The sequence below is a fragment of the Nothoprocta perdicaria genome, unplaced genomic scaffold (genome assembly GCF_003342845.1).
Source record: "Nothoprocta perdicaria isolate Ctin4 unplaced genomic scaffold, notPer1 scaffold_286, whole genome shotgun sequence".
In the NCBI taxonomy this organism is placed as follows: Eukaryota; Metazoa; Chordata; class Aves; order Tinamiformes; family Tinamidae; genus Nothoprocta; species Nothoprocta perdicaria.
This window is the reverse complement of record NW_020455517.1, coordinates 342,332-358,534: the sequence shown is the minus strand read 5'-3', so window position 1 is coordinate 358,534 and position 16,203 is coordinate 342,332. Positions and strand designations below refer to the sequence as shown.

Sequence of the window (16,203 nt, the reverse complement as noted above, 5' to 3'; positions counted from 1 at the left end):
GAGCAACACTTGCAATTGTGGTGACTCAAAAACTTCTCAAAAATTSATCTCCAAGTGATCATGTCCAAAACCCTTCAAACAGCACACACAGTTCACGTGACATTTCTGGAATGAGAAGTACAGGCCTCTAAAAGGTAAGCCAAGTCTCTGGCACGTATTTTAGGACATTTATTTTCCCCAGGCTGAGATTTGCTGTGGGTTTTTAACATGCATGTTCCTACATGTTGGGCCCCTAACCATGAACCAGTGCTGGAAGGAATGGAAAGTTTGGTTCTCATGATAAGATAAGATAAGTAAATCAGTAGGGSAAGGGACATTGCTATTCCAGCCTTGAAGCCAGTCAGGGAGATAGTCCTGCTCACTAGAGTCAGGCTCACTCGCCAAATACTAAGTGATGCTAAATTGATTTTTACTTTTTTTCCATTTCTTTCTTCTCTGAGAATTTTCTAAACAAATTCAATATGAGTTGATTCAAAATGACTCTCCTCCCCTTGCCTGCCTTAACTTGCAGCCGCTGCAATGAGGAATCAACCATCTGCCCATCTTTAACTATGTTAAGTCAAAGCTTAGTGAGGACAAAAAGCAAATCTCATCCAAACTGAGATGCAGCACCATGTAATGGGATGCAGAAGGAGCTCCATAACAGAACCAGAGACCACTGTGGGCCAGAGAACGAGTATTGGATTTTAACTTTAGAGGTGATAAAAGCCATGTACCCTCCCTGTCTCCATGTCCTTATCTTCTCCAGGTCCTGTTTGATACTGCTCATCCTATCGCTTCCACGGGCATGAAAGCAGAGAGCAAACGAGCTCCTAGCACATGATGGGTTAAGCATAAAACGTTCCTACTAATGGCTCCTGTCCCTTTGGCCTCTCCTGCTCGCTGGAAGTGTCCAAACCTCTCACCCCCGACAGGAAACCAAGTGAGTGAAAAACATTTGTTGCTTTGTTTCGAGCAGATTCCGCTAAACCCTTCTGAGGTTCTGATTTGACACGTCTCTGCGCGAGAAGAAAAGCCCACAGCTCAGCAAGATGTTATCAGGAGATGGGGAATTTCTTAGAGATGGGGCCGGATACACTTGGCCTGTGCAAGGGCTGCCGCGGGACTTGGCCTCAGCGAGGCAGGACCAGCGAGTTGCTTAGGGTTAGTGCAAACATCTGGTGGGAGGCCAAGGAATTTGGAGTCAGCGGCCGTGTCCCACACGTGCGAGCGAGGGGAGGAAAAGCAGACGCTGCAATCCTGCGAGGGTGAAGCCGGGGCCGAGAGGGCCCTGTGCTCGCTCCTCCTCCGGCGCTGCAAACGCTTCCCGAGCTCCTGACACGAGCCAGGCTGCGTGCGGCTCCTGCGGCTGCAGGGAACTGGAGCGGGAGAGCAGCGCAGGGAAGCCAAAGAGCCCGGCTCCCGCTTGGAGGCTCCTCTGCCCAGTGCTTTCATTTTATGACTTTCTTCCATTCCTCTGGGGGAGGTGGTGGTAAAAGGCACAAACACAGCTTGCTTTTGCCACTGACTCCTTCCCRCGCCTCCGTGCCCTGGGGAAGCTCTGTGGGCACCAGAGGGCTGGTGCAGACCAGAGAGAGGCAGGGTGGCTCTCCGCACCCTCTGTCCTTACAGCCGCCCCGCCTGCACCCTTCACCCTTCCAGCCATCCCTTCGATCCTTCCACTGTCCCAACCGTCCCTTTTGTATTCCCTGTCCATCCAACCACCCCTATGCTCTTCCAGCAGTCGCCTTCTGCCCTCTGCTCTAGCACCTATCTCTTCACATAGCGGTGGTCTATGTTGAGTGTGAAGGYCCAGGCTCCTCCATTGAACTTGCATGTCCAATTGAGCCTCTAGTTCAGCTACTGACCTAAATGATTATTCTGGGAATTAAGAGAGGCACAGGGTACAGTTCTCCTTGCCCTGGGGGAGATGGGATGAAGTCAATTCCACCAGTTACCCGAGGAGAGAGCTCAGGTCCACACATAAGCACCTAAAAGGAGGTGAGCCAAACTGGTTCCCACAATGGCTTGAGGCACTCCTGTCACAGCTGTGATGCACGGATCACACTGCTACCATCTTCCCCACCTTTCACGGAGAGGTCAGACATGCTCCCCTCCAGCAGATGTCTGCTAACACACAGCCTTACCTAGTGATCAGAACAGCAGTGTCATGGTTGGCTATGCCGTTCTCAGGGATAGCGTTCCCATTGCCATTCCTGTTCACGATGGATTTCTGCCACTTGCAGAAGCTGTCCAGGGATTTCCCAGCGTGATGGTTAATCTCCAGGGTGGGCTGGAATGGAAGCAATATCACATGTTCCCAAAGAAACTCTTATAAACATCAACGCTTCCCAGACCAGCTGGACACCAACACATTCAGACGTCCCCTGCCTTGCATGGAGGCAATGGGAAGCAAGACTTCAGGAGGATTATGATAGACCTTTTAGAAACAGTCCTCAGGCTCTGAAGAGGTCCTGAAAACACTGTCACTAGCCACCTTCTGGAGTGTGTGGTGTGTCCAGGAGATTGCAATAGATTGCAATGGTCTGGACTGGAGGGACCTCCCTGGGGTCACATCCAGGACGAGCACCCAATTCCACACAGGAAGGGCAGCAGCATGATGGAAGCTGCCTTGGCAAAGCCCACCTTACCTGATCCTCGGTGAGAAGAATCAGCCGGGTCACCAGGATATTGACAATATTGCCCAGACTCGAGTCCTGGAAAAGTTTGGCAACCTGACCTCCAAGAAACAAGAAAAGACGAGTCTTAAAAATGAGCTCGCAGGTTGGGTGATGGTGCAATCAGCTGGTGAGCAGGCACATATCAGGCAGCCCACCATATAGAAACAAGTCTGCTTCAAATGTGGGCTGTGGGGTCAGAACACAGCCTGGTTGGGAAGGAGAAATGGCTACAGGCCTCCATACTGCACTGTAGAACCTCCTGAACATCGTTCAGAGCTTGATGTCTCCTTCTGGAGGGATTCTAGTAAGTGAAGTCCAAATGCTGCTGCAGCTGCTCCTTCCCTGGAGCTCAGCTGAAGAAGCCCTGTGGTTCTGGCACTATACAGCTAAGGGGACAAAGCTTTCCTGACTCCTATCAGCAGAGAACAGGACAACTTTCTCTCAGAAATCTACTGCCACAGGATGGGCATTTCACATGAGATGAAACAGTTAAAATCTGCATTGTTTTAAAGTCTGGCATCTGCTTTAGAAATGCAAACAGAGCGAGCCATGAAAGCAGATCCTGCAGAGGACAGGACAAAGACCCATCACAGAGGGGCTTTCATAGGTTTGATGGACAAATTCCAAGCCAGTCTCACCTCCAGGAGCCAGCTTAGCCTCTTAATGTGTCTAGCCCCGTATTCTGCCTCCAGCAATGACTCAAACCTGATATTGCAGCAAGGCGGAGAGCCCGGCAGTGCTGCAGGGAAGAACAGGGGATATTCCTTCCCACCCCTCTGGCTGCTCAGCCCCAGGGTGTGAGAGCTCCCTGCCCTTGTGTTTTCCTGTGTGCTTCTCAGTTTGGCTTGGCCCTATTTGCAATGCTAATTGGAGATGAGAGATGCTGGTCAAAGAAGGGGCTTTGTTCTCCCGGTCCGGTACTCGGCCACGGTCAGATGGGCTGGAGTTTAACTTTCCCAAATAGTTGCCCCCTGCTATATAGGAGAGACATCCCTGAGGGCTCTGCAGAATAGCACTGCTGCTAAAAGAGGCCACGTATCAGGTCGTTGCCTCAGACAACTTCTTGCTCTAGGGATAGGGAGAAGCCACAGCGATCCTGCAACAGCCATAACTTTCCCACTGTGTCTCTTCCATGCCACTTTTCTTGCAGGAAAAGCACTTGGCAGCCTGTGCCCACCAACCTTGACCTCTGGGCTTAAGAGCTGGATTTATTCCTGTTTCCTCTCTGCTGCTAGCACGTGAGCCCCAACATTCCTCAAAGGTGTGTGTTATGGTTATAACACTTACAATATTCATGATGGCCAGGATGTACTGCTCTATGTCGCGGCGCCCATGGTAGCCCACCATCATTTTGTCGGCCACCACCAGGGTCTCCACGTAGCGCTCAGTGCTGACCGATCTCTTCAGGGGCAGCTGGCCTCGCTGGCTGTGGTTGCCCGATGGCTTCACAGGTGAAGGCTTCAGCGTCCGCAGCCACCAGTGCCGTCCCTTCCAGGGCTTCTCATCTGGGGATGAAAGGAGATTTGTGTGTTGCCCTCCAGCAGCATTGCAGCAGCACATGGAGGTGAGAGGTTGAAGCTTGGTTTTAACACAAATAAGAGCTTGGCAACTCTCTTCATGCACCACACTGCTGCCTCAGCCTGGAGCCACCATCAATGTGCATTTGACTGCTTCTGTGCTACAAAGCCTTGTCCTTGTCCTTGTCACAGGGAATAGCTGTGCAGATTTAGAAACTACACAGACATAATCTGAAAATAAAGTCATTGCAGATCATTTCCTCTTTCCTTTTCCTGCCAGGACCTGAATTTAAGACTTGGCTTTTCCTCCACAGTCATGGCTGCAGCCTCCAAAGCAGCAGCAGCAAGTTTGTAGGACTTTGCTCCAAGCTTCAAGTGCTACTGACCTGACTGTRGAAATGCATCCAGTGGGGCCAGCAGCTCATGCACCAAAGCCTCCATCCCCAGGTGGTCCAGGTGGTGCCTGGACACCACCTCAGGGAAGGAGATCTATCTGGGGGGTTATAACTGCTGATACTGTCCTGTTGAGAGAGCAATTTGAATTCTTCTCTCCTCTGATGCAAGCATCATCAGATATCTAGTGGACCGGACGATGGGCTGAACATATATGTCCCTGCAACCTAACGGCCCCTTGGACTGCCTGGAGGGAGCTTGCTGTTGGGTGCTTGGAGACCTGCTTCCTYGGGCAGGTCAGGACTGCAGGGCAATGGCAGGGGGCATCTTTGCTGAGGTTAGTTGTGCTGTGGTTGCTCTGAACTGTGCTTGGCCTGTGGCTCCTGCTCTACGGTCTTTGCTTTCCAAGAAACAATTGAGAACAGGCTAACTTTCGTCTGGAAGCCGGGGAATGTGGCAGAGAGTCAGCAGAAGGGGAGTCTGCTGGCAGCCTCGTGTAACGTGACTTCAGGAGCTGTGATTGGAAGAGCAGGGCCAGGGAAACACAGGTTGTCTCCCAACACACTGGCAGGCCCTGAGGGACACTGGTCCCCTCACATCACGCAGGCCATGCCCTGATGTTGCCAGAGGCTCCATCCCTCCTAGTCAAGTGTCATTCCTAGTCATTCCTCACCTAGTCAAATGTCACTGCAGGGACAATGGGCTAATATCCTAAAGTGACACAAAAACGTGCTGGAACAGGGAGTAACCTTCCTTCTGCATCCTCTGACTCCAATCCATACAATGCYAGTTGGCCTCTCAGCAGGAACAGCATCTCCTTTCATCCTTTTTTTAAGGAGGCTTTAGAGGAGCCTCTAAGCAGATGGAAGAGTTCCCTGCACATGTGCAACATTTTGGGTGGATGGAGAAACTTTGTACATTCCCAAAGGCCTGGGAATCTCCCCCATTTTCTGGGACATGGGCTGACTGCTGGCAAGGAGGAGAAGATCATGAGCTTGTGTGGGARGATAAAAAGGGTAGATCTGTTTAATTCCTTTAGGAAATCAGAGGTCTACAGGGGCAGAGGTGAGGGGGTAGATGCACAGTCATCACCCTGTATAAATGTCTCCCATTTAGCCCACTATGACTAAGTGGATCCCATATCCCACCCTTTGCGACATCTTTCTACGAGTGTTTCTTGCAGCAGCAGAAGTATGCTCAATGTGGACAGAAGTTTTGGAGACTGAAACCCAAAGACAACATTCTATTGAGTATATGTGGACCACAATTTCTCAATACCTTGTAAACTGGCCAAATATGGGAGGATTTTCTTAAGAACAATGAGAAGCATTTTTTTTTCTCTTCTATTCCACCCTCTACAGACAAATCTCAAGGCCCTGCTGTGAAGCAGAGTACAACAAATTCCAACAGACCAGGCTACCAGAAACGCTTAACATGGGTACAAGAAAGCACAAAACCAAAACTTTCTAAAGTGCATAAGAAAAATCTGGTTTCTTTCCATGGAAGGCAGCGTGGAGCTGCAAAGCCTGGTCCACAGAGACCTTTCCACCCGCCACTGCGATGCATCGAGGTTGTGTTGGTAGGTGCAGATACCTAGCACGCCGCAGGCTGCATCCATGTGGGGGTACTGGAGAGATGATCGTTTGTACACGACGTGGGGGCTGCCCTTGCCCTCGTTCCCTGCGCTCACGTTGGCTTCCGGGCTCAGCGGTTCAATGAAATATTCTTCCTCATCTGCGACTATCACCCCATGCTGTGAAAGGAAAGAGGTGGAAGGGGTTAAAAAAGGAAGGGAGAAAAATGGGTGAACATTCAGATGGGTGAACAGTCAGACGGGTGAACATTCAGAAGGGTGAACAGTCAGATGGGTGAACCACTGAGCTTCTGGGGAATGAGAAATACATTTTGAGAACACGCAGGATCATCTACGCACAAACACTGAGTCCCATGAACCCACGGAGCAGAGCAAACTGAGCAGGCTGCTCTTGGATGCCCTAGGGCAGCTACCTTCATTGAACTCCTTTGACAATCACAGTTTTCCCTTGTTAGGAGCATTTTTTTTTCCTGTTCCACACTCATCAATCTAATTGAGGGTCTTCGGGATCCTAAACACCTTGCCTTCAAACACCAACACCACCAGACACCRAGGTCTACTTCCTATGCTACTTGGCCTCACCAGAAAGCATTTTAAAGGAACTCCAGACAATAACCACCACTGGGAAACTGAGGCACAGAGACTCAGCACTGTACAGACATTTAGAGAATTAGCTTTACATCTCCTGAGAACCACACTGAATTTCCAAAATTTAAAATCCTCCATTTCAAATTTCAAAATTTCAAAATCCTCCCCTCCAGCCTGAAGCCAATGCTGTGCCCCACAGGCAACACTGCCCCTTGTTATGTTTCTGTTCCATTAGCAGTTGATTTATCTAGTCACCTTTTTCTGTTCTCCCTTGTTTTAATCTTTGCCTGAACAATTCTCTGTTGTGGGCCTAGAACTGGCAACCCAAAAAGGTTCTCCCAGCTCAACACCAGGAAGCAGGAGCTTCATTTTTGTAACACCTCCCTTACTGTATTTAGTACAAAGACTCTAAGAAACTCCACGAAACAGGGGCACGTTATCGTCTGAACTGTATCAGTGAGCATCCAGGCTACAGAAACATGCCTGGCGTGGCTCAAACAAGCCAGAAAGTRTCCCAAATTCAAGACCCACTCTGTCAGCCCGTGCTTCCACTCTCCATGCCCAAACACAGCTCTGGATGTAAAGACACCTAGGTCCTGTCAGCAGCTCTGCCACTGCTTATCCTTCGGATGTCACAGCACTTCACTGGTTCCCCTCTACGCAGTGGGAATAGGATCTGCCAGGAAGGGGCTGGGGGGAAGCAGGTCTCTCTGAAACATCTCAAGGTCCTTGCAAAGACGAGTCCAAGGATGTAACGATGCGATTGCCGGGCGGGCAAGGGAGAGCCCTCTTTGGGTGGAGGCTGCCTCTGCGCTAGGTCTCTCGGCCTCCGCCTTTGCTGCTGTGAGAGCTGAATCAGGGCAGTGTGCGCTCAGCGAAGTCCCCATCTCCACGGAGTGCCGGGGGATTTCCTCCTGCACCAAGCTCTGTTGCTCTTGGCTCAGCTCCACCTTCTCAAACACAAGCGAGGTACTGTGAGGTTAGCCTGGCGAGCAGCGCGACGGAAAGCCGAGTGTCGGCCGGGGAAGCCAGCTGGCTGCCGGCTTCGCGGGACGGGGAGGAGGAGGAGGTCACCGCCGGCTTAGGGCAGAGCACCGGGAGAGCAGAGCATGTCCTGCCTGAAAACCATGTACTGTGGGAGAAAAAGTGTTCCTAACTGCCCACAGATTTCTATGTGGAGTCTCCGCAGAGCACRCAAGAAGCAGGAGGCTCCACATCTGCCCAAGAACCTTTGGTAGTGAAGACCTGCCACCGCAGAGACTAAAAACGCACTCGTCGCTTCCCCCCAAGACCCAAGCTGAGGCCTGGGTCGTGGACATGGCCTAAGGCTGCTGAAAGGGGGCGGCAAGAAGCCCTTGGGGACAGCTCTGTGGTTTGTGGGGGAGCTAAACTGGATATCCTGCCTATGATTCACTCAGGTCATCTGCAGAGCACGGATGGTTTATCCTATTAGCTTATGACCACGCTTAGGAAAGCACGGCCACATACTGCAACTCAGCTCTTCGACCTCCTCTTAAATACACACAAACTGTGATATTAGCATCAGCARCAGGGCCATCTGCCTGGCTCTGAGCATTTAATGTTCCGATGATTTCAGGAGGGCAATCCAGAGGAAAGCAGCATTTCAGCAGGGACAAACAGGGTTGGAAACCTGGTCTTGAAGCTGTCGTTTTATGAGCTCTGACTCAAGAGGGAAAGGAGTGACATTTCTTTCCCAAAGTTGTCTTCTCCAAGCTGCGAGTTTTCTGGTGGTAGGACACCAGCCTTTGGGATCTCACAGAGCTGATGGGCTGAAGCCTGGCTTTGCTTAATGCAGGATTTTCAGGTCCCTTCAAGACCCAGGCAGCGCTCCTGGAGCTGCTCCTGGAGGCTCCACCTGCTCTGCGTTCAGCCCCACTGGCAGCTCGGGCTCTGCGTGTTCTGGAACACGGACCATTTTGCCCTTTGCTTCCAACAACTTAAGCCTCAGTGACTTTTATCCTGCACAAACCAAAGTGGATAAACGGTGTGGCCCCCACGAGGAAAGCCCTGTGCCACAGGAGATGTGTGTGTTGACGCTCACTGTCTATCTGGACTCAAATCGGGGGGCCTGCATGCTGGGCTGGCTGTGCAGGAGGACACAGCAAGCGTGAGACGTGCATGATGCCTATGGGTTTGTGACAGCGTGCAGAGGGCTACTGAGATGAGTCCATGGGAATGTTCCCAGATAGCAGCAGTCCAAAGCCAGGGTGCCATAAGGTGAGAAGTGTTGCAAGTGTTTGGAAGCAAATGGATTTACAACTGTATCCTGCAGAAGCAGAAATCGTATAGGGATGTGGGATGTTCAAGGAACAGAGAGGATGGTTTGGGGTTTGTTACCTATTTTCACACCTTGTGTTGGACACATTCTTCCGCATGGACTTTTTCCTCCTCCCTAATGCCCAATAATGTCCCAAACCTGCTTGTGGCCATTTTACAACATATAACACCCAAGTCCCTTAACACCATCTGGGAGCTTAGCAAAGGCCGGCCAGCACGTGCAGCACCCTATTAGCACCCTATTAGCACCCTATTAGCACCCTATTAGCCCAGCACGCACTTGCACCTCACATCCTCTGAGGCCACAGGGACCAAAGGCCACTTTCTGTCCCTACTTGTCCCCACCTAAGCTGACCTGATGCCTACCTAGAGGAGAACATGCTGTGGCAAGTCCTTGACCCTGTCTTCCTCCTTACCCCACAAGATCTCTCCTGCTGCTGACTCCTGTAGCTCTCCAGGACAGAAGGAAGGTAGTCAGGAAAAGGAGAGGTTGTTGCACAACCCTCTTTGTGCTTGGCTGCATTCTTCCCCAGACAAGCCCGGTATCTTTCCAGCACTAAACACAGTCTGGGGACTAAATTATCCCCGTGCAAGTGCTGCCTGGCCATTGCTTGCCCTGGATTTGCTGCCCACTGTGAAGTGGGGAGGTCGGTTAATGCCAGATTCCTTCCGAGCCAGCAACATYCAACTGACCCATCACTTCTTTTGTGAACATCAGTACTTTTTCCTGTATCTAAACAAAGGGCTAACGAGGGAACCAGGGGTTTACACAGCCTCTGATTCTTGGCTGTGAGATAGAAACACGAGAATCTCTGATATAATGAGTCAGATTCTCATTTCTGTTAATAACCCACAGCACTGTTCTGGCAGGGTAATCTAGCAATAAATCAAATGTGAGCTCATTCCCATTTGGAAGCTCTTCTTCTGTGCCAGAATACTGCTAAGAGGTGGAGCCTTAGGCTAAGTATGAGTCTGGCCTATAGAGTTTTTTTCTACGTTAKCCCTCCAAGGGAGCCATCACCCCCGAGATTCACTGAAAAGGTATGGTTGCTCCATCCCTCCACCTGGCAGGTCATGAAAGCTGTTTTGTGAGCCAGCAATATCAAAATATCACAGAAGAGCATGGATGGAAATCCTCAGTCTATTCCCAGTGCTGAAAGAGCTAATGAATCTTGAGTAGTCTTGGCAGGCGTTTGTCTGGCCTGTTCTTAAAGATCTTCAGTGATGGAGGGGTCAAGTTCTCTGCACACTATCTAGTCCAGAGCTTGATGTCTACCATCAAGCTTTCTTGCTGACAATTAAGACCATGATGTCTCGTCCTAGTTTTCAGGAGCATGTTAACAGATGCTACCCTACCTACCCTACCTCGTTATAGGAGAATTGATGTATTTGAGAATGCCACCTTGTTCTCTCTCTCTCTCTTTTTTTTTTCTTTTAAACACTGGAGAACACTGATTATTTCATTTTTTTCACCAGAACTCATGTTTTTAGCTCCTGAAATTCCTGAATTCCAGGAATGTGTCTGCAATTGYGATTAGAATGCACTTTTGACACTCTTACTTGTGCTATGAAATTCCTGCTCTTCTACACTTTTGCCTCACTAACATAYGCAAAACATATCACTTGCTGTTGCAGTTGGAAATAGACTGGAGAGTTCTGTGAGAGGCAGAATAATTCCAACGTGGTCCACAGCCTTGCTCTTCCCATTCTGGTTAAAATCAAGGCAAAGATTCCCACTGACTTCAACAGGAACAGGACTGCAATCCAAACACGCATCAGAAACATCTATAGATGCAATGAAGAGATATGGCCATTRTCATGCTCATGTGACTTTTCATACCAGTATGATACTCTGGTTTGACTCTAATCCCATGCCTAGTCCATCATCACGCAAGGCTGCCTGTTGGGACCCAAATCAGGTTACATTTCTATAGCAAGGACAAAAGAAGCTGTAATCTGCTCTCTCCTATGGGCAGCTCTCACTGTTGGTATTGTCCTTGGCTAGGCAAAATATGGAGACTCACCAGTCCATTGCAGTTGCTGATGGCGACCTTTGAGTTGCGGTACTGGTCTTGCAAGTGGCCTGCATAGTGGCAGTCCTCGTGGAAATCATGTTGCCAGTCCACACCGTCTCGTTTCCAGTATTCAACAGTGAAGTGCTCAGCCAACAGGTTGGAGTGCAGCGTCAAATTGAGGAGAAATTGGGTTCGATGAGCAGAGACCTTGTAGAAGACCTGTTGCTCAGATGGCTCATAGGGCATGGAGCCCAGACTGCGCCGAGGGCGCTGCTTCAGCTGGCTTCTCATGTCAAAGGTGAGGAAGTCGCCGTTTTGGTCCACTTGGATGGGGAATGCAATTTCATAGTGGTCGAGGCTGGAGAGGAACTCCTCTGGGGAGGAAAAGCAAACACAGGAGGAATGACCTTCTGCAAAGAGATCAGAGCAAAACACCCAGTAACCTCACACAGAGCTGGCTGCGTCAGGATGTAACCTAAGGTCACAGATAGTGAAGATGGACGAGCACCCTCCTGACGCAAGGGGAAATCTGTGATTCAGTGGCCCTCCTCCAGGCCAGACGGGCTCATGCCGTTCATACTCCAAACAAGAGCACATCTACCTGCATTACAGGGCACGAGCACTCAGTTTTCTGCCCTGACACCTGGTATCTGCTCCATGTCACACCGTAGTTCCCCTCCTTGAGGAACAGCCTGAGCACACTCGTRCCTGTTTGCAACAGACGTCTAATACAGAGCGTCACAAGGATGTATGACCCTGCAATTATAGCACAACAGGGATGCGATGCCTAGATCCCCTGCCCTGTCCAGCCTAAGTGACAACGAGAAAGCCTCTTGGGGTATTCATGAAGGTCTTCACCACAAGGAAGCTAACCTCTTCTTCCTCTGCAAGTGATGGCCAGGTGGCCCTGTCTCTTCATAATTCACATAGTTACAGTACTGCACTGCTCACAGGTCACAGCGTTGGGCACTGCTCATCCCTCAAAGAGAAACCGTGACAACATCCTTACAATGACAATCTTACTAACAAAATAAAAGAGATGCAGGGCGAAAATAGCATTCCCCAGCCCTAACCAAAAATACAGCAAGAAAAGAAGTCAGACATCCTGCTTCCACGGGAAGGTCTCTACCCACAGATGGTCCTGCCTTTCCAGCTCCCAACCAGGCAGTCTTTAACATATCAGCTTGGCTTAACACCTTCTCTTGAGATACTTGAGCTTTTGAGCCTGTCTCATACCACTTAGGAAACGTGCTCTGACAACAGCACCCTCCGAAACGTCTGACCACRCTCGCTTGGCAACTCAGCACCTACAGCCGTCAGAGAAATTGGTTCTCAGCAATCTCCACCGAAATCTCCCATTTTCCAAGCAAATGTCCCCGGCACCGCCAGGCTGGGTCTGGTCAAGCTGACTCTGACAGCCTTAGGTCCCGAATGCTTTAGTGAAGGATGTAACTAGTCATGCACTAGACAGGACAGCCACCCCCATCAGAGAGTTCTCTTCTGCCCTGATGGTTGGAGGTCTGCTTATGGAGCAGGAGAGCATCTGTCCTCCTTTCATGCTRCAGGGGTCTTGCTGTGTTTCCACATCCCGTGTCCTGCTGTTTCCTAAGCAAGCAGGGAGAGGCCAGGCTGCTCTGGGGTGGCTGCATTTTGCCTGGCTCCACAGCACCCATCTTCAAAGCCTTCCCAGCCATCATAAATTTGGACTCCAAATGACACTTTTACCACATGGCAGCACTGGAAAGTTTCCTTTTCCTCCAGCGTGTTTTCCAGTGCGGGATCCTGACAGAGTGGTTTCCTTGGCCACCACTAATGGGACAGTCCTTCCCACCAGCTGGGTTTAGGGATTAGCTCCCAACCTTCCAAACCATAAGCAYCTCTGGCACCTATCCCCTGGCTCCATGAGCCAGAAGTAATCATTAGTCCTCCTCTTTTTTTTGAGCTTCTCCCACATCACACTGCCGCTCCTGTGATGCAGCTGGGCAGACAAGTGTGGCCATTAGCACTTAAGCAATGACCTCAGGCTTGGAAAAACTTGCTATCGGAAGTTTTTTGGTTTGCTTTTTCTCTTTATGCCGTTCATGGGAGCTTACAAAATAGCGTCTAGGAAGGAGCTTTCTGCACCCAGCGGCTAGGAAAAATGCCTGGGACCCGTTACTGCTGTGCCTAATCCTGACCTGCAAGGTATTTCCAGGGGCAGTGAGTGCCCAGGGTCTGCAGTTCAGAGTGAGTGTGAGCAGCAGCTCTTGCTGCTGTGCAGGCCGCCTCTGCAACCTCAGCGATGCCACTCAGGAAACTGAGGCACAGAAAGAACACGGTAAGAAAGAGCAGTGCCCAGCACTGCATGAAGGTCTTAAGAAGGGGTGCTTCACTGTGCAGACACAATGAACAGAGAAAACAATGGAGAKAGACTTTCCATCCAAGGAAGAACCCCGTGCCCTCTTCCAGCTGCCCCTTCCTCCCCTCTGGCATTAGTGTACGGGCAGCTCTTCTGCTGCCCAGCCCTGTGCATCCACGTGGCCTGTTTCCATTTCATGTCCACCCAGCAGCACGAGTCCTGGTCCCCATATCACAGAGCACCCCAGCAGCACYGTTTGGCCCTTCCTTGCTTCCTCCCAGCAAATCCATCGTGCTCCCTCTGCCCTCTCAGTCGCTTGCTATATTAATAGACCTCAGCTTGAAATAAGCAGCATCACCTTGGCTGTCTCAAAAGGGTCTGCACCCATGAGAAGAAGCCTGGTGTTTGCGGATGGCTGCTAAACTGCTTCAATGAGATGCTATAAAAAGCCCTTCGGTAGGAAAAGAGAGCTGCCCATGGCTGGGAGGGCTCCTGGGCATGCAGCAAGGAGCAGATATTTCTGGGAGAAGGGCTTGGCGAAAGCTGGGAATGCAGGAAGAAAGAGAGGGGACCAGGGAGATGATCCTCCCTTCCCACTCATGGAACAACCTATCCTTACATGCAGGACAACCTCAGCTCTATCACTGTGGTTAACCTGAACTAGAAGAAACTTTCTGAAAACTAGGAGAAGATTTCCTGTCGACTGAAAAGCAGTCACGAGTAGGGGATGGGTATGGAGTCCCAGCTTCATCTGGGATTACCTGTACTGTAAAAAAATGCAGCCTTAGTTTACACATGACGTTATTTGGCCTCTGAAATCTGCTACAACTTTGCTGACTTGAAGAGGCCTTCCACTTGGATTGCATTCAGCCACYTCGATACCTAGAGGTTATGAACAAAATATCTTAGGTTTTCATTTTGCTTTTTTTTCCCTTGTATAAAATAAATAGACTAATCTGGGATCTCCACATGAGGGCCAATGAATCCTTCTCCATCACTAACTCATGGAATTGATGGCTTGTTGAGAACACTGGCTTTTGTTTCCCTGTGCCTCCACCTGGTCAGTGTTGATAAGCGTGTTTCGCCCTCTCGAAAGGGCGCCGTGAGGATTATGTACTTCCTATCACAGCAAYGCGCCGAAGCAAAGTGCTGAGCGTTATTAATAGCATGGAGCCAACCGATCACGAGTCTAAAGAAGGGCTTTGCCAGTAAGAGGGGCCCACGGGGCAGCCTGGTCCGAGATGCTGGGCACGGGATAAGCCCGGCTTTGCTGTCCCCCTGTGCTCGCCCAYGGTGCCACGCTGCCATCGACGCCGCAAGCTGAGCCTTGCCCACTGCACAGAGCTCAGCTCTGGCATCTGACTGCCTCTCCTCTCGCCCGGCATAGGCTGCAGTGCAATGAGATCCCAAACGTGGCAAGGACACGCTGCTCAGAGCCTGGGCAGCAGGCAGCTTTGGACTGCCTCTGCCCCTCTTCTCAATGGCATCCAACAAGACCATTGAGAAGGTCTTTCAGCACCATGTCTGTGCAATTGCACTGCCGAGCTATTAACAGCATTTCCAGATAAGCACCTAACTTAGGAGCTCTTCATTTTGACCCCTCCTAGCTTTGGTGCCTAATGCTGGCACTCACTCTGCCTCTCAGGAAACGGCCACAGAAACAAATGAGCGTAACTTGCACGTGAAGTTCTGTGTTTAAACACACGCACAAAAGAAAGGCACACGCGTGTAAAGGTACAAAACACTTAGGTCCAAACAGATTTGAACATATATTAATAGCAGCACTTAACAGAAGTGCATGCACATGAACCTCTCCTGCAGCAGCACGCCGGTCCTCACTGCTGGAGTGCATGGGCATCTGCGCACTCCAGCAGAGCCCTCCAGCCCCGCACAGCGCTCCCTCAACACACACATCCCTCTTCACAACAGAACCTCCACTCGCGCAAGGATGCTCCACTCTATCCACATRGAAGAGGAGCTTCCGTGGCTTCTACCATGACTCCTCGTGTTCCTTAAACTGCTTAAGCRACTCCGTCCTCACCCAGACCCTTCTGCTCGGAAACATACGTCCTGCAGGGAGTCAAGGAGCTGAACGTCAGAGCGCAACACGTCTCAGGCCGAGGGACATGCGACAGCCCTGCAAAATCGGCAGCGGGACTCAGGCTGCGGTTCTGAGCATGGCAGAGCACTGGGTGCTGCCAAACAGCGCCCCRAGCACAGCAGCACCCCAACACCTCCCCTGGGGCCCACAGCTGCCAGCCCCCCTCCCCGCCCCACAACAGCCCCTACCTTGAGACTGGAAGGTGTAACCGGGGAAGCTGCACACAGCCCTGGTGAAGAYGAGAGTCCACGTGAGAAGCCTCCAAGCTATTGCCATAGTTAGTGACGCTGGTCTCAGTGCAGGGAGTATTGTACCAGCTGGAAAGGCGCTGTCCCAACATGTCTCTCTTTCGGCCACCGCTTATGTAGAGACGGGAGTCGTCGGGTGCTCCGCAGGCATCCTCAGCCCCTCTGTGCTCTCCCCCAAGCAGTGGGGCTGCTCACGGTGTCTCGGTAGCGCGTGTGCCCGGCCTGCCCTGCTAGCGACAACATGGGCTAATTCGAATCAACAGCTCTTGGTGGCATCGCCCCTGTGGAAGAGAGGGTGGCAGAAAAGTGAGCACGAGAGAGGGAGGGAGAGAAAACGGAAAGGAGGGAATACAAGGTGGTAGGAGATGAAACCGGGGTGAAGGAGCAAGGAAAATCAGGAACTAGAGAAGGGAAGAGGCAGCAAAAGAGAGACGGGCAGGAGGACCCTGGA

General features: G+C 50.9%; 1 protein-coding gene across 1 annotated transcript in view; it reads right to left on the bottom strand.

Moving 5' to 3' along the window:
* ADAMTS10 (ADAM metallopeptidase with thrombospondin type 1 motif 10) overlaps positions 1–15,885 on the bottom strand; it is a 38,705-nt gene extending 22,820 nt beyond the window's left edge. The window contains exons 1-6 of the mRNA XM_026041498.1: positions 15,693–15,885; positions 11,075–11,439; positions 6,164–6,323; positions 3,948–4,165; positions 2,631–2,714; positions 2,127–2,272 (exon numbers count right to left, since the gene is read on the bottom strand). Of these exons, the coding sequence (XP_025897283.1) occupies positions 2,127–2,272; positions 2,631–2,714; positions 3,948–4,165; positions 6,164–6,323; positions 11,075–11,439; positions 15,693–15,780 (1,061 nt within the window). The 5' untranslated portion in view covers positions 15,781–15,885. The remainder of the gene's footprint in view (positions 1–2,126; positions 2,273–2,630; positions 2,715–3,947; positions 4,166–6,163; positions 6,324–11,074; positions 11,440–15,692) is intronic.
* Positions 15,886–16,203: the final 318 nt, after the last annotated feature.